The sequence below is a fragment of the Hippopotamus amphibius genome, chromosome 6 (assembly GCF_030028045.1).
Source record: "Hippopotamus amphibius kiboko isolate mHipAmp2 chromosome 6, mHipAmp2.hap2, whole genome shotgun sequence".
NCBI lineage: Eukaryota > Metazoa > Chordata > Mammalia > Artiodactyla > Hippopotamidae > Hippopotamus > Hippopotamus amphibius.
In genome coordinates this window covers 42,264,330-42,282,860 of record NC_080191.1, presented here as the reverse complement: position 1 = coordinate 42,282,860, position 18,531 = coordinate 42,264,330, and the positions used below count along the sequence as shown (strand labels likewise).

The window sequence follows — 18,531 nt, the reverse complement described above, 5'->3', positions numbered from 1 at the left end:
GAAGCCAGTAACCTCAGATCAGAATTGAAAATTGAGATATCACCTGCCAGGACACGGTCGTCACTTTACCATTGTCGGCTAGGCCAGGTCAGCATCCTGGCCATATTTGGCAGCCTGGATAACCTGGAGCGTTTCATGAACGAACACTCTTAAGTACTGCAGTGCTGCAGATTCCGCGATGACAGCGTTTAGCATCTGCTAGTCCCATAAGCATACAATAGATGTTCGCTGAACGGACGAATGAATGATTAAACAAATCGCGACACTCCACGGCAAGCCGACTTGGGAGAGCGGCTCCACTTCGGGTCTGTATGTAGAGGATGACACACTTTCCCTGTGAAGATCTGTGTGGAGTACGAACTCCGGATCGTGGGCCTGACCCAAAGGCCATAATGGTTCCGTACTCCGGGCTGTAGACACCGGTATTTGAGAGCACCTGGAAACCTAAAGACGGGTTATGAGCATGCGTCACCATCCCTGCGCGGCCTCCCCGCCCACGCGCTGGCTCTGGGCTGCTATTGGCTGCCTCGCCGAAGGCCTGCCCCCTTGAAGGAGGAAGGCACTCAGCAGCCTGTCTAAATAACCTGTCGTTACTCCGTAACCAATCATAAGCAGCGACCTTCAGCTCTGTCCAATGAGGTCGGGCACGGGTCATGGCCCGCGGAGTTTAATTTTCGTCTGGGGACGCGGAAGTAGCAAGCCGATCGTGGAGCCCAGCCGCAGGTTCGTTGGCTCCCCGGAGGAGGGCCGCGCCTCCAGCCGAGTTACCCCGGCTGAGCGAGGGGCTTCAGGGCTAAGCCCGGGGCCAGTGGAGGCGTCGTTACCGCGCGTGGCAGGCACGCCGAGACGCGCGGGCAGGCACGTGTGGACGTCTGAGCGCTGCTGGACCGGGACGAGTGCACGCCCGGCCTCATTCTCTTCGGATTCCGCGGCAGGGTTCCTTAGGGACTGCACTCGGAAGTTTCCGTGGTTGCGAGGAGGCTGTGCTTCGGGGGAAGGTGAGTCAGGAGCCCATGCTGGGTTAGGAGCGACGCCGAGGGAGCTTGGGGCCAAAGCGAGCGACGTGACCGGGCGCTCGTCTCGGCCTGTTATGTAGCAGTTGGGTGACTAAGTCACGTCGCCTGTCTGGGGTTCGTATTCTTTATCTGTAAAATAAGCGAGGAGGGATGGGTAGTACTCCAGTACGTTAGAGAGAAGCTAACTTTTGTGAAAAGCCTTTTGTGAAAGCCTTGAGACGGCCTCCTGCCTGCTTTGAAGGATGGGCTGAACTCGTCCCTGCTAAGAATCTCAGCCGAAAGCTCTCGGATAGAGGGAGCGTCGCTGTTTGCGGCTAACTTGCAGGCTTCCCTGCTAAGTTTCCAATCTCGTTGATTTATGTTTATTAACTAGGTTCCATCAGAGGCTCAAAAAATCCTATGAATTTGTAATGCAACTTAACTGATAAATTAAAGTTTCTTTTCCCAGTCCTTCCACGTTCCCCCATTCCTCTTTTTCTCTCCTCTCGTCAAAATAATGCCGGCCTTAGAGGGCCGGGACGGGGAGGGTGGGGGGGGGAGTCGAGGGAGGGAGGGAGGGAATATGGGGATATGTGTATAAATACAGCTGATTGACTTTGGTGTACCTCAAAAACTGGTACAGGAGTGTAAAGCAATTATACTCCAATAAAACAAAGAAACAAACAAACAAACAAAAAAAACAAAGTTTACAGAGAGCTGGAAAAAAAACAAAATAAGATAAAATAATGCTGGCCAGAGAGATTAGTTGATGGTGTAATGTGTAGGGAAAGGGTTTTTCCAGTTATTTAATACAACTTTGTGTGGTAGTTATTTATTTATCAAGAGTAATGTTTTCTAATTTTTCCCCCCTAAGGTATTAAGAAAAAATGTTTCCTTAAATTTGCTTCTGTTTTTGCCTTATCAATGTCATTCATATTGAGTATCTTAAGAGAGATGCTGGAATATTTTGGTGTTCCCGTAAACCAGGTAAATATCTTTTAATCGATTTGAACCTGTTGTATTTGTTTGAGGTCTTATTTTGGAAATTATTTATATATGTCAACATTCAAGGTAAAATTGTTACTTCTCTATCAGCGTAACAAGGGCAACTTTGCAATAGTATAGCTTTGATAGTTTGAGTTAAAAAAGGAATAAGATTGTTAGGAACCTGTTTACTTGATAGGTCAAATGCCAACAAAAGATACAAACAAAGCAAAAGATAGACATGACCTTCGTAGATAAAATATTTAAAAAATTATCTAGTGGCTTTATTTAAGGTAATTTAAGTTGGATATTTGGATATAGAATGGCGAGTTATAGCTCAGCAAATTCAGAATAAATCTTAAGATGAGAGGTTGGCTTAGGTGAGAATTATAAGCAAATCAAATTTTGTCTCCTTATTGAGTAGCTACGACATCTAAGATAGTATGCATGGTTCTCTAGGTGATGCAGAGTAGCAGAACATGTTTTTTGTATTTATGATGCTTAAAATATAATATGAGATATAAGAAACATATACAGATAACTAATACAATACTGAATATGAGAGACACAAAAATAATAGGGGGGCTTACAGAAAATGGGCAAATTTTTGCTGTTTGGTGTGCTGAATTTGGACAAAATTCAAAGCTTTTTAAACAAAACTAAGTTGAAAAATGATGGAGCCATTAATATAAATGGACCACTCCATATGAGAAACTATTTTGAGTAGGGAGATAATTCATATGTGCTTTTGGACAATAAATACAAATGTGCAGATAATTGGATATATGGTTCTGGAATGTAGGAGAGAAAAGAGATTCAGATTTGAAGTTATCTACATTCTTTTGATATTTGACTTGATGGTATAATGGAGGATGTCACTGGATGTTATTGAAGCGTTTTGAATTTCAGAATTGAAGAGATTGAAGATAACAAAGACTGAGTAATAGTTGCAGATTTGCTTATCAGTAGATGATTGATGCCTTTAGGGGTTTCTGTAGGTGGAGAGTGGCAGCTGACCTGTAGTAGTTTGAAGAATGATTGAGGACGGGAAGTGGCATTTGCAAACTTCTTTTAAAAGGTTTGTGAAAAGAAGTTGAGAGAGGCCATCAATCTGAAGAAGTGCTTAACCCAAAAGAGCATGTGTTCTTTCTTGTTAATGGATAGAAGGAAATTAAGTTGGATAGATAGAATAGGGCCAAGTGGTAGAGGACCTTTAAGGGTGATTGGAGAATGGATACACAATTCATGGAGTTTCTTATGGCAACTGAGCTGGCAGAATTGATGGAAGATTGTGAGGTTAGCTGATGAAATTAGTATTTAATGGTAGAGCCAGGTGCTTGGATATGATCAGATAAATTCAGAACCTTTACCATTTAAAAGCAGAGGAATGGCATGACTTTGTGTAGAAGATTCTATGTGCTGTTGACTTTCAACTCTTTCTCTCTAGCCCCAGTTTTTCTCAACTAGTCCTATGGCTTCGATTTTTACCTGTCAGGTGTTCCGTATGCTGATGATTCCTAAATCCATCTTTCTAATGCAGATTGTCTCCTAAGTTCTAGAACTGTGTATCCATTTGCTTACTGTATATTTCCATGAGGATGCTAATAGGTTGCTACCTCTATATCTGTGGCTTCTAAAGAGAGAAAAATGCCTTTTTTGTGTTGAAATCCCTTTCAAAAGAACATGTTATGTCATATTTTGGGGGAGGTTCTTGTGGGAATAGTTTACACCAATATGGGAACCCCAAGCTAAAGGACAAAGTATTATTTGAGTAATAGTAGCACATTTCATTTCTATTATCTTTTCAAGAACTGACTATTAGAAAATATATTCCACTGTAAGTATTCTTTTTTTTTCTCTTTTTTAAAATTGAAATATAGTTGATTTACAATATTGTATAGTTTCAGCTATACAACAAAGTGATTCAGTATATAATATTTAAGGTTATTTTCCATTATGTGTTGTTACAAGTTATTGAATATAATTCCCTGTACTATACAGTAAATCCTTGTTGCTTTTCTATCTTACTCATAGTTGTTCGTATCTGTTAGTCCCTTACTACTAATATAACATCCTTCCCTTTCCCCTTTGGTAACCATATGTCTTTTTTCTGTGTCTGTGAGTCTGTTTCTCTGTTTTATATAGATTCACTTGTATTGTTTTTTAGAGTCCTCATGTAAGTGATATTATATAATATTTGTCTTTCTTTTCACTTAGTGTGATAATCTCTAGGTCCATCCATGTTGCTGCAAATGGCAATATTTCATTCTTTTTTATGGCTAAGTAATATTCCACTGTGTGTGTGTGTGTGTGTGTGTGTTTGTGTGTGTATTGCAGGATCATATGGTAGCTCTATTTTTAGTTTTTTAAGGAACCTCCTTACTGTTCGCCATAAGTGTCTGCACCAGTTTACATTCTCACCAACAGTGTAGGAGGGTTGCCTTTTCCCTACACCCTCTCCAGCATTTATTATTTGTGGACTCTTTGACAGTAGTCATTCACACCCACATGAGGTGATACCTCACTGTTTTGATTTGCATTTCCCTAATGGTTAGGGATGTTGAGCATCTTTTCTTGTACCTTTTGGCCATCTGTATGTCTTTGTAGAAATGTCTATTTAGGTCTTCTGCCCCTTTTTTGATTGGGTTATTATTTTGATATTGAGTTGCATGAGCTGTTTGTATATTTTGGATATTACCATTTGTCAGTTGCATCGTTTGCAAATAGTTTCTCCCATTCTATAGATTTTTTCATTTTGTTGATGGTTTCGTTTGCTGAGCAAAAGCTAAGTTTAATTAGGTTGTATTTGTTTATTTTTGCTTTTATTTCTTTTGCTTTAGGAGACTGATTTAAGAAAATATTGCTGCAACTTATGTCTGAGAATGTTTTGCCTATGTTCTCTTCTAGGAGTTTTATGGTATCATGGCTTATATTTAGGTCTTCAAACCATTTGAGCTTATTTTTGTATATGGTGTGAGGGAGTGTCTAACTTCATTGCTTTTCATGTAGCTGTGCCGCTTTCCCAACACCACTTGCTTATCTCCATTGTATATTCTTGCCTCTTGTGTCATAGATTAATTGACCATATGTGTATGGGTTTCTGGGGTTTCTGTTCTGTTCCATTGATCTATATGTCTGTGTTTGTGCCAGTATGACGGTGTGTAAACCATCCTTAAATTGTTTAGGTCCTGATTCATTTATTCCCCCTCTTTATTTCTCCTTTGAAGGAAATTACATGAGTATACTCTGTATTATTACTTAATTGCTTGAGAAATTGAAATTGTCCATTAAAAAATTTTATTTATTTATTTTTAATTAGTTATCTATTTTATACATATTAGCATATATATATGTCAACCCCAATCTTCCAATTTATCCCACCACCTGAAATTGTCCATTTTTAATTGGGCCTAAAGATGGGATTTTTAGCTGCGAGGATCAGAGACAATTTTTCTGAATAAAATTCCCCAAAATATATGGCCATTAGCAGAAATAAAACAAAATGAATTTGTGGTGCTTTCTTAAAAGATCTTTCTTCCTAGAATCTGTACATGTTAACTCCCATCCCCCTGTTTCTCACTTTTTTAAAGATAGATATAAGTTTAATTCTTTGAAGAAAATACTTTAAAAGTATGCCTTCTATATTTTCTTCTTAAAAATAAATGTTATTGCATATTTTACATTTTTTTCCATAAATAATATCAATATAAGCATGCTCAATAGAGTGCTACTTTTTAAACAATGCTTCATGTTTAAATAGATTTTGCAGATTTGGGAAAATAAAGACTATGGATCAGCTCGGAGTATTGTTCGTATTATTGGGAAAATTCTTCCTTTAGAACCTTGTCCCAGGCCTAATTTTGAGGTAAGTTAGTCAATATGAATTGCTTCTCATTTTTTTAATATTTGTTTATTTAGGCTGTGCTGGGTCTTATTTGCAGCATGTAGGATCTTTAGTTGTGTCATGTGGATTCTTAGTTGTAGCATGCATTCAGGATCTAGTTTCCTGACCAGAATTGAACCCAGGCCCCCTGCATTCAGAGCACGGAGTCTTATCCACTGGACCACCAAGGAAGTCCCAATGGGCATTGTTTAAGCACCATGTATAAAATTGTCCTGGGTACTCCTAGGGACATAGGGTAGAACAAAAGAAGAAATGTTTCCAAAACCAAAGGTTTTAGTTTTTCCTAAAGCCAAAAGCTTTTAGTTTGTCCTGGAAAGAAGTTACTTCATGTGTGTCTTGGTCTTTAATTTTTTAAATAATCATATCCAAAGATTGGCAGATACGAAGCAACCCCTGAGTAGCTTATTTTATTCTTCCAGTTTGTGTTTTATGTTGAATGACATTCTCCAGGGGAGAGAGTATTGCCACATGTGTAGACTTTAGAATAATACTTTCCTCAGTTTTTTTTCTTGCCAATAGGTGTATGTTTTTCTATTACATATCCTTTTTCCTTTTCACTCCTGTGGATTTTTAACTTACGTAAATGGTTTCCACGGGCATGTGTCTTCCCCTGACTCCCTGCAGAGCTCTGACTTTCTTTTTTCCTTTTTTCCTTTAGCTGATCCCACTTTTCAACTCTGTGGACCCGGCTAACTGTGAATCTGTAGTTCCATCTTTTGCTGATGTTTTGTATGTGGCAAATGATGAAGAAGCTAGTTATCTCAGATTTCGGTAATTTTTCTACTTATCTTGGAAAGTCGGGTGTGGGCTATAATCTGAATTCTTGCATATGTTGAAGCATGTTCAGACTAATTGAGCCTTTTTATTTTGTCTGTCTCTATATTGCACTGTGTCCTACTAATGTCTTCCTAATAAGGATGACTGGTGCTTTCTCATTTTTAGCCAGTTTTTCTTAGTGCACATTTAAATCTAACCCCAGGCATAAGAAGGAATGATATTGAAAGGAAATAAAAATCACCATGTTCATTTTTAGGAGAAAGCTCTTTCCTAGATACTAACTGCTAGATTTATTTTATTTTATATATTTAGCCAAAACTTATATAGTGTTTATTGTTTACCAGGCAATGATATTAAATATATTCCAACATTTGGATGTTTTACTGCTTGGGAATACTAACTTAGGTGTTAGTGTATTCAGATACAGGCTGAAGTACAAGGGTCATTATTCAAAATATCTGGCTAAATTTATTCTATATCACACTGGTTTATAAGTTTTCAAAAAATTAGAATACTATAAACTTACACCAACATAACATGGAATCCTTTAGTATCTTATATTCCAAATATGTAGAATTTCTAAATAAATTAACTTTATTTCTAAATAAATCAGTTTATATTATATTTGAAGTTAATAGAACAGTTATGGGATGATTATTTTTGGTTTTCACTCTGAAAGCAAGGTGTGTTCCTTCATTCACTGACCACTTATTGGTCACCTCTTAAAAGCAGCATTCTGTTCTGGGTATTGAGAATACAAAGTTACATAAGGTGTTGTTTGTCCTCAGTGAGTAAAGACGATTATAAGGTAAAGAGACCTATTCTGATTTTACTTTGGTGTCTTTATTCTTTGACTGAAAGAATTTATTTCTAGAACCTCCTTCTCTCTCTCTTTCCATTTTTTCCTTCCACCCACAGAAATAGTATATGGAAAAATGAAGAAGAGGAGAAAATTGCATCTTTCCATCCTTTGCAACTAGTTGAAGATCCACTGACACCCGCTCTAAGGCATAATAAACCAAGAGGAAATGATTGGCCTGAAAGTGAAGCTGCAATTAAAAAAATAGCTGCCCTTGAAGATGAGCTAGCTTTTCTTCGTTGTCAGATTGCTGCGATTGTGGGAAGGCAAGAACTGAGAAACAGTATAGATTCTGGTAAGTAACGTTGGATTTTTGTTTTGGTTGGATGATACTCATCTAGTATTTCAGTCAGTGCAGTTCTGAGTAAGAAAAGAATGTTTGCTGCTAATGTATCTTATGAATGATATTAAATATGAAAGGATGTTGGATGTATATGTATATCACCTCTGATGTTTACTGAGAATAAATTAAGATGCATTTGTAGTGACAGGGATGGCTTTGGTTTAAAGAAGAGCTAGCTATGCTGCTGAAGATTGTAGTTTTGTATTTAAAAGCCTGTTTTGTAAGTACAGTTGTCCCTTGGCATCTGTGGGGTGTTGGTTCTACGACCCATGTGGACACCACACTTCAAGGATGCTGAAATTCCTTATATAAAATGGCATACTTACATATAACCTGTGCACATCCTCCATCCTCCCGTATACTTTAAATCATCTCTAGATTACTTATAATACCTAATAAAATGCAAATTGTTATAAATACAATGGAAATGCTATGTAAATCGTTGTCAGTGGCATGGCAGATCAAGTTTTGCTTGATCTGGAAATTTTTTTTTTTTTTTAGTATTTTCGATTTGCAGCTGGTTGAATCTGCAGATGCAGAACCTGACGCTATGGATGGAGGGCTGACTATCCTAACTCTTTTGAAAAGTGTTGGAAATTTAAGTGGGGGGATGCGTTAATTTGAGAGAAGAGTATAGGTTTGAGGCTTCATATGTTTGTAGTTTGAAGTTATTGCTGCTATACTTCCGCCAAATCTAGGTAAATACTATTTTCCAGATGATTCTTTTTAAAAGTTTTAGAGATATAACTTACTTTAAATACACACACAATATCTATATGTATATAAAAAAATACATATAAACACATATAGTTCATATATATAAGCATAATATTTATATAGTATTGTATATTTATAATTTATATTAAATATTATATTATATATTACTATATAATAATAAATGAGATATATATACACTATTTTTAAAGCAATCATGTTACACATGATTTTTAGGAGCAACTCTGTTGTGTCAAAGTTAAGTATTTGGTGGTACCCATCTTAGGCTTTTGCCTAGAAAATACATGCTTGGGTGTCATCATAGAGGGAATATATCAGTGTGCATGTTTCTAGCCACAAGTCGTTGATCGTGTTTTCGCTTCTGTAAACAGAGGATGAAATTCAGATTGTATGTGAAAAAAGCACTTTTAATTTTCTCTTTAAAATGCATTCTCCACTTCCCTAACACAGAATCCTAATTGGATTAAAAATAAGTTTACTATTTGGTGGACTCTTACAGAAATTACTAAGCAGGTGAGATTGCTTCTCCTTCCTGGCCACGGTATCATTATTTTAGTAGCATTACAGAAATTGTTCCTGTTTTGATTCTAATTAATGTTACTTGTTAGGTTGGAGACAATTTTGCATGATTTTTCAACAGACTAAATTTTCTTTAGGTTCCTTGGATTTGAACGACAGGCCAAGTGGTTTGAGACAAATGCCGTCATCAGAGGCTACACAACTCAGTGTGGAACCAGATTCGTTTTCAAGTTCAGTGCTTCCCTCTCCTCCTCCACCACCACTGCCTCCTCCGGTTTCATCTCTACAGCTTCCATGTTCTCCTCTCATGCAAACAACATCTAATAATATTTATGCATCAGATAATTCAGCCACTGAAGTGAAAAAACAGCCCCCAGATACTAGGAAAACCAATTATAGTCATTCAAAAAGCCAGAAAAATAAGGATGTTCCAAATATGTTGGATGTTCTAAAGGATATGAATAAGGTTAAGCTACGTGCTATTGAAAGGTATGTTGTCATAGAATAGAGAAATGAACCAAAATTTTATCAATGGTGTTTAAAGAAATTATTATAATTTATCAAAGTAAATATGTACAAGTCTTCTCTTTGATTCCTCTTCACCCCAGATACCCCTCCCAGAGAGTATCATTTTCAATTTTTTGTGACTCTTTCTTCTAGTATCTTATCTCCATATTTTTGAAACAATGTACTACTTTTGCTGTTTCTTGATATTTTAGTTATATTTACGTGCAATTGTTAAAAATCTGGAATATGTTCTCTTAGACATTCTAGCCCCTAACACACATGCACACATACACTTCTTATTACATCTTTCCAGTATGGTTAAGTCACAGCCTTTACTTAAGTCCCTGTTCAGAATTTATATCCTTATTATAACAGTAAGCATTCACAGGTTAGCCGTTTCATATACTACAATTACATTTTGTTTGTTGACTAATTTTATTTTTTATTGCAGTTAATAATTGCCTCTTTTAATTCTTACCCCTTCCCCCCCGCCCCCAAAATCCTCTCCCGTAGCCCTCTGTCCTGCTCTAATCTCCATTGTTGCTCTAAATCTGCTGCCTTGTCATCCTAAGGATTTCCTTTGTCATCATGGGCATCCTCTTTGTCCTGTGTTGCATCACCAATTTCCTGGGTGTCGTATCTTCCCGTAGCTTCAAGGAATGCGTAAAAGGTAGATTATTTTAATACATTGCATATCTGAATTTTTTTTTTTTTTAATTCTCACAATTGCTAGTTTGGCTGGGTATATAATTGGCAGAAAATCATTTTTCCTCAGAATTTTGAAGACATTATTCCATTGGTTTCTAGTTCTCAGTGTTCCTGTTGAGAGGTTAATGTCATTTTGATTCCTAATAACCATGTATGAAACCTGTTTCTTTATTCTTGAAGCATTCGAGATCTTCTCTTTGGTCCTAGTGCTCTCAGATTTCATGATGATGTGCCCTGGAGAGTTCTTTTTAAGTTTCTCATGCTGAGCACTTATGGACTCAATCAATTTAGAGTTTTATGTCCTTTATTTTTGGAAATTTCTTATAACATTTTTCTGATAATTTTCTCCTATTCTTTCCTTCTGTTCTCTTATTTTGGAATGCCTGTTAGAAGTTTGAATGCCAGAATTATCTGTCTTTATCTTCATATCATTCCCTTACTCTTTTCTCTTTGCTTTTTTATTGTACTTTTTGAGAAAATTCTTTTCAACTCTTCTATTGTTTTTCCTGAGATCACTTTTTTTGGGGGGAGTGGGGAGGGTGGTGGTGCATACTGTGCAGCTTGTGGGATCTTAGTTCCTCGACCACCAGGGATCAAACCTGGGCCTTCAGCAGTGAAAGTGTGGAGTCCTAATCACTGGACAGCCAGGGAATTCCCCCATCATCATATTTTTAATTTGCCAGACCCGTTTCTTTTTCTTTGAATGCCCTTTTTTTGTATCTTCTTGCTTTTGTGTGTCTTAATGCTACCGAGAATATTAACTATAGATTTAAGTTTTCTTTTGCTCTTGAATTATGTCCTTTTTTCCTGAGTTCCTTTTTTCCTCTTATTGATTTTGGTCTACATTTATAGTTTTGGAGCCTTATTTACATATCTGGTGATTCTCGGCTATACATTCATATTTAAAAGTGAGGCATGGAAAAGCTGATGGAAGGTTCTTTGTGTGAGGTGGGATTGCCAGATGGTGAGCTTCACAGTTTAGTGATTGAGGAGACGTCCTTGCCATTTTATGAGTCAGATCCCATATTTCAGTAGCTGTATGTCTTTTCTTTGGGACTAGAGAGTTTTTTTAGAAAGTTCTTCAGTCTCCTTGTTCAGGAGAGTTGGGGATTACACAGGTGGTGCAAGCTATGTAGTTTGAGAGTTGACTGGGGAAAGGGCATGGTAGGAGTGTATCATTCAGTATGTAGACTTTTCCTCAATCCCTCTGTTTTCAGGAAGGCAGCTTATCCCCCACCCTCTTCACTGTCATCAGCTTTCCAGCTTTCAACATTTTGTTGTGAGTCTTATCTGTTCTCTCCTCTTGTAATCTCTTTGTCTTTGTGGGTGTATATCTTTTTCATTTCTTTAACTGTCATTTTAGTAGGCTTTCACAGAGATCTGCCATGTTCATCTGGAAATTCCTCAATGAAGTTTTTGCTGAGAAAATAAATATTTTCTCTGTAACAGTGTTAGGGCTGATAAGTTGTTTCATTATTAGTGAGGTTATGATTGATCCTTGTAAGAGGCAGCTGGTACAGAGAAACATCTATGGTTGTAGGTACACGTTTAGTCCCAACTAGATCTCTTACTGGTATTGTTGGGCCCAGTCAGGGTACATGGTAACTGTGGCTGTTACCATCATTGGAGAAACAACTGAAATGCTGGTAGACTCCACCCTCCACCTCTCTATTCTCTCATTTTTCTAACAACTAATCTTGTTTCGTACATTACTGCTAAATATGACAAGACTCCCCACATCTTTACATTTACAAATTTACCACCCATGTTCTCTGCCTTCCATCTTGTTACTGTGAATGAAGCATCCTTGTTCGTGTCCATGCTCTCCCCTCAGTCGTTGGTTCCCCTTCTGTCTAAGGATTTCACTTAAAATAATCTCTTCTGTCTTGTGCTTCATCAAATTCTCCACTTTTACTTTATTCTTCTCTTCACACCTGAACATTTCCCATCTTCAAAGCATGTATACCCTCAGCTATTATAGCTTCTCTGTTCCCTTTCTGATATAAATTCTTGATGTTGTTTATAGTTTGTTTCCATTTCTCACTGCCTTCTAGTCACTGTAATATGATGTCTGTCCTCATCACTCCACTGAAAACTGCTCTTGTCAAGGTCTCCAGTGACTCCATGTTGCTAAATCCGATGGTCAATTCTCAATGCTCTTACTTGACCTCTTAGCGGCATTTGATACAGTCCTCAGTTTCTTTCTCCTTGGAACACTTTCTTCACTTGGCCTTGAGGAAATCATGCTTGGTTTTCCTCTTACTTCATTATCCACTCCTTATTTCTTTGCTTGTTCTTTCTTCTGGGCCTGTTCTCTAAATGTTGGAGTGTTCAAGGCTCAGCCCTCAGCCCCCTTCTCCCCACCCACATTGTTTCTTTGGGTCATCTCATATAGTCCTATGGCTTTAGATACCAGCTAAATGCTAATGGCGCCCACATTTACTTTCCTAGCCCTGACCTCTCCTCGGGGCCCCGTGCCTATTTGACATCTTCATTTGCCTGTCTCACAGGTGCCTCACGCGTCACACGTTCAAAACAGAGCTCTTCCTTCCTGCTGTTCCGCCGTCCTCCTTGAATACTTGTTCTTCCCCCAAGTCTTTTGCTTCTCAGTAAATGGCAACAATATCACCCAGTTGCTCAGTCCAAACATCTGGGAATCATCCTTGTTTTTTCTTTTCCTTTCTATCCCACGTCCTTTCTGTCAACATATGGCTCAAAGTTATGTGCCCTTGTCACAAATAAAGAACCATATTTCACGAAAAAAAGCAAAAAGAAAAATTTATGTACCCTCAGTGGTCCTCACTGCCACCTTTCGATCTAAACCACCATCTTGTATAGCTTGTACTTTTGTGCTCACCTCCTACCTGGTCTCTCTCTTTTCATTCTTGCCTTCTTATCTGTTCTCCATATAGTAACCAGAGTGATCTTTAAAAGTTGAAGTCAGATCATGCCATTCCCCTGCTTAAAACCCTTTGGTGGTTTTCCATTATGCTTAGAGTGAAATCTTGACACCTTGCTGTGGCCTGGAAGTCTCTCAGGGATTCAGCCCTCATCCCTCTGACCTCACATCCTGCTTCCCATCTTACTTAACTGCACTCCAGCTGTACCTGTTCTTTTTTCTTTTCTCACAGGTGCCGGTGTCCTTCCTGACACATCCACTGGATGTTTACGCTAAAATTGACTGCTAGTCATTTCCTTGAAGAGAATGTCACCTCCCTTAAGAGGCTTTTCCTCATCATCTCATCAAAAGTGCTTTCATCGTAGCCACTATCACATTTCCCTCTTTTATTTTATTCACAGCATTGACTGCTGTCCGCAGTGCGCTTGCTTACTTGTTCCTTGATGAACTCCTCCCACCAGAGTGTTCCATGGGAGCAGGATCCTCTCTCCATTTTACCAGCATAAAGTGGAGCCTGGTAGAATAGTCAGCATTAAGATTGAATAAATGAGTGAATGAACAGTTAGCCTGATGTTTTTCTTTTCATGAACTCCATAGTCCTTTTTAAAAGTTCTTAAATATTTCTTTAATTTTTTTCTACCCACTGGAAAATTAGAAAGTAAAAAATGAAGGTGTTATTTGAGAAATCCCAGGTTATAATAGAGTGTCATAGAGCTCCACATGGTTTCTCAGCTTTCTGATTCCTAACCCGTGTGCCCTCCAGATTTTTTTCCTTTTTTAAAAAAATAAATGTATTTATTTATTTATTGGCTATGTTGGGTCTTTGTTGCTGTGCGTGGGCTTTCTCTAGTTGCGGTGAGTGGGGGCTACTCTTTGTTGCGGTGCGTGGGTTTCTCAGTGCAGTGGCTTCTCTTGCTGAGGAGCACAAGCTCTAGGTGCACAGGCTTCAGTAGTTGTGGCACACGGACTCAATAGTTGTTGCTCGCGGGCTGTAGAGCTCAGGCTCAGTAGTTGTGGCGCACGGGTTTAGTTGTTCTGTGGCATGTGGGATCTTCCCTGACCAGGACTTGAACCTGTGTTGCCTGCGTTGGCAGGAGGATTCTTAACCACTGTGCCACCATGGACGTCTCCAGATTTGTTTTTATTCCAAGGCAAAACATTCTGATCTCTTAAAGATTGTAATATATTATGCTTATATTTCTGCTGTGTTTGTCTTTTTCTTTCTTATTATTTTTTTTAATACTTCTGGCCGCACTGTATGGCATGTGGGATCTTAGTTCCCTGACCAGGGATTGAACCCATGCCCCTTGCATTGGAAGCACGGAGTCTTAACCTCTGGACTACCAGGGAAGTCCCTCTGCTATGTTTGTCAATACGGAACTTAAAGTACACAAAGTTTTAATTTATTCCATTTGCTTTAAAGGTCCCCTGGAGGCAGACCCATTCATAAAAGGAAAAGACAAGACTCACCGTGGGATCCATTGTCTTTAATATCCCATGCCCTTAAGCAGAAGTTTGCATTCCAAGAAGAAGATTCCTTTGAGAAAGAAAATAATTCTTGGGAGTCTTCTCCATTTTCTAGTCCAGAAACTTCAAGGGTGAGATGATAATATAAGGTTAAATTATCAGTTTTTCTAATGTATATTGTTTATGACGTATCTTTGCCTTGAAGTTCTCTTGAAGTAATTATGTAGTATGGACTATAAAATTGTTTGTTGATGCTTTGTGCTGCTAATGTTTCTGTTGTTTGTGTTGACTTTCACATACATGCTCATTTTTAGCTTTTAGCATACTGTGAGGTTTTTTTGAGGTAAAACATTTGATTTGAAAAATACTAGTGCATAAGTTTATAATGGTTTATCCTGGACACGTGCTAACTTGACATTGCTGTCTGCAGTATGAACTGGGTGTCTGAAACTTTGAGAGGACCAGAGAAGAATGATGTGATAGATTCAACCTAACCATATGTAAAGGTGATTACTCCCAATATTTTTCCTGGTCAAATATAAAGACTGGATTATTCAGATAAACAGGATGTTAACTGTGCTTTTAACAAAGCAAATGAGGTCATAAATATCTTCAGTGACCATGCTCACTGGATACTTAAAAAAACTCATATTTCAACTCTTGACCCATAAGATTGCTTCTTACTTGAAGCCTTTTTTCTTTGGTTTAGATATAATCCAAATTTGGAGGTGGTTTTCCATCTCATAATTTAGTTGAGGTAGTAAATAAGAAAGCCTTGGAAACAAGAGGAGCGTGAAAGAGGGACAGCATCTAAAGTCTGGTGGGTGGCATTGGAGTGGCAGACACCAGTCAGACAGCCAAGGAGGAGATGGAAAAACTAAAAAGCAGTTGGCAACTCAAAAAGCACAACAGAGCAGGGGAAAACCTTTTTACTCAGCTTCAGTGTGTTTCTGAGTCACCACTGTGCTTGTACAATAGCTGATGCTTATCGTGTTGACTCAGAAGACTGTATTCTTAAGTCTAAGAAGGCAAAGAAGTATATAGTTTACTTTAGAACTGTTACAGTTAAAAGTACAAAAGTGTCTAAATGTTCAACATTTGTATAGAAATTTATAACTTGAAAAGTACGTTTTTTACTCATCTCATTTGACCTGTACAGCAATATTTTTTTTTCTATTGACATATACCTGATTTACAATATTGTATTAGTTTCAGGTGTACACCACAGTGATTCAGTATTTTTGCAGCTTATACTCTATTACAGGTTATTACAAGATAGTGGCTATAATTCCCTGTGCTATACAGTGTATCCTTGTTGCTTATCTATTCTATGTATAATAGTTTGTTAATCCCATGCCCCTAATTTGTCCCTCCCCACTTCCCTCTCCTTTGGTAACCGCAAGTTTGTTTTCTATATCTATGAGTCTGTTTGTTTCTGTCTTACATATACATTCTTTTTTTGGGGTTTTTGTTTTTGTTTTTGTTTTTGGTTTTTAGATTCCACGTATAAGTGACATCATGCAGTGGCAGTACCTCATTCTTTTTTATGGCTGAGTAATATTCCTGTGTGTGTGTGTGTGAGATATCTTGTTAATCCAGTCATCTGTTGTTGGGCCTTGGGTTGCCAATAGTCCCTCTTTTACACATGAGGAAAATGTGTGTGATAGTGGTTAAGTAATCTGCCTGTAATCCAACATCTAAGTGGTGGAGCAGTGAATAGGAACTTGGCTTATTAAAATTCTAGGCTATTTGAAAACCTCCAGTTATCTGAGAAATTCGCTTAGGTGGAACACACTGTTTCCCAGTGATAGTCGATTAAGGAAGTATTACTGGTTCGTCTTACACTGTTCACTGTTCTTTTAGCATTTTCTTTCCAGCCAACTACAAGCATTTTAAAGAAAGAGCCATATCTTTTTATAAATTTTATGGCACCTTGCTTAGGGCTGGGCACATAGAGACTCAAATTGTAGCTGACAGAGACCTCAGTCTGTGCAGCTGTGACTGTCTTGCTCAGTTTTGTGTCCTCAGCCCTGAGCACAGTGCCTGACACGTAAACCACTCTCAAGCGACTACTTACTGTTGAATGAATTAAGCCTCAAAGCGTCATTTGGCGCTTGTGTTGCCATTCTTTTTTTACATCAGAATAATTTCTTTGTTAAACATTTGCTTTATTTCAGTTTGGACACCACGTTTCACAGCCAGAAGGACACTGAACTAAGGGAAGAAGTGACAAACACAGCAGGTGTAGACCAAGACACGAGCAACAGGGGCTGTGTCTGCGCCTGGAAGACAGGACTGCAGAAGTATGCCGGCATGCCTCTCCCTACGTGTGAAAGGATCTCATCTCCTGTTAGTGAAGTTAAATGTAGTCTGTACACTGGGGTATACTAGTGTAAAGGTCTGAAGGATCTTGGCTGCTAAGAATACCTGTCTCTGGTTTTAGAAGATCCAGCTGTTAACTGGCTACTGATGGTAGTTAGGTATATGGATCTTTTGTTTTTTTCCATGTATGTTAATGTTATTAAAAGCTGCATCTATACTTTGAATGATTCTCCTAAGAGCTAAATGGTAAATGATTTAATGTTTCTCCTTAGAGAACAGTAAGGTCTCATTATAATGTAACAGAAGCCATTTAATGAATTAAGAAAATAATGTAAACTAAGTCTGTATTGTACTACTCAACAGATGATAGTACGTTTGGGCTTTTAAAAACAATCTCTTAAAGCAATTATGACTTCCTAACTTAAGAGCCTTTGAATTTTGAAAAACTTGGTAGTGATCTGGTTTACTTGGCCTCCAGCAACGTGGAGGTTTTCAAATAATATAAAATTATATTTTTTTCATTAAGATAGCCATACTTTGAATCATATATTGAATCTCCTAAAAAATCTTCCTGAGGTGATAAAGACTTATTCTTAGAAGCTGATTTTGACTGTTAAATTCTAGACTGTGGAAGTGTTTAAAGAATCTTCTTGATAAGTTTGCCTACACTTGCTATATAGCTGTGTACGCCCATCATTTTATTTCCTTTGTTCCTTATACACTCCGTTCCTTTGTAAATAAATGTGCCTTTTTAAACTTGTTTCTGTTTTATAGCAGTTCAAATTCATGTTCTTTCCTTACTCCATTTAGAAAGTCAGCTTCTTTTCTGGAAAGAGAGTTCTGTAGTTATAATTTCTTCATCAACACAGTGAAACACACATAAGTTTGGAATAGGTATTTTGTCCCTTTGCCAATACTAATGTGGTGTGGGAATTTACATGTTTCCCTAGAAATGGAGCTTGGGTTGCGTTTGGATAGACTCAGCACCCACCCATTTTACAGGCTCTCCCCTTTCAGAAAAGCCCAGTTTGCTCACAGGTTTCATGTTACTATGGTAGAGAGTTGGCTGCCTGGTTACCCCTCTTTCTGACCCCTTTCTCCTGGCACCTTCCAGTTAGGGGTGGCTGTGCAGCAGCCGTCTTACGACCACGAGGAATCACAGAGATGTGAACCCTGACGTCACTGAACTGTTTAACACCAGCAAGAGCCATCTCCAGACGTCTTGTTACATGAAAAAAATAAACAAAAAAATATGCTTTGTAGGTTTTCTGTTACTTGCAGCCAAAAGCATTCATGATGATATAGCAAGTACAGCAGTGTGGCTTCCATACCTGCCTGTTATTCCTTCTATGTGGTTTTCTGGTACTTCTTATCCTGCATCAGTAGTTTGTTCTAGTTGTTCCTGCCCCTGCTAGACATTGCCCCTACCCTGCCTTTTCTTCTCTTGTCCTTGTAATTAGAGTACTCTTCCTCTGAAATAACCTCGTTTTATCGCCCAAGGTAGTCTTGCAT

General features: G+C 38.2%; 1 protein-coding gene across 2 annotated transcripts; it reads left to right on the top strand.

Annotated features, from left to right (window-relative positions):
• Window positions 1-705: 705 nt before the first annotated feature.
• On the top strand, window positions 706-17,760 carry MTFR2 (mitochondrial fission regulator 2). Of its 2 annotated transcripts, XR_009054298.1 has the most exons (9): window positions 706-998; window positions 1,870-1,982; window positions 5,740-5,844; window positions 6,542-6,654; window positions 7,579-7,814; window positions 9,254-9,605; window positions 14,654-14,828; window positions 15,128-15,203; window positions 16,875-17,760. XR_009054298.1 is itself a non-coding variant. In XM_057738777.1 (8 exons), the coding sequence occupies exons 2-8, from the start codon at window positions 1,920-1,922 to the stop codon at window positions 16,908-16,910; spliced, it is 1,080 nt and encodes a 359-aa protein (XP_057594760.1). In that variant the 5' UTR covers window positions 706-998; window positions 1,870-1,919; the 3' UTR covers window positions 16,911-17,760. The 2 variants fall into 2 exon arrangements, 1 of the variants encoding a protein (XP_057594760.1); XM_057738777.1 differs by lacking the exon at window positions 15,128-15,203.
• The last annotated feature ends 771 nt before the right edge of the window (window positions 17,761-18,531 follow it).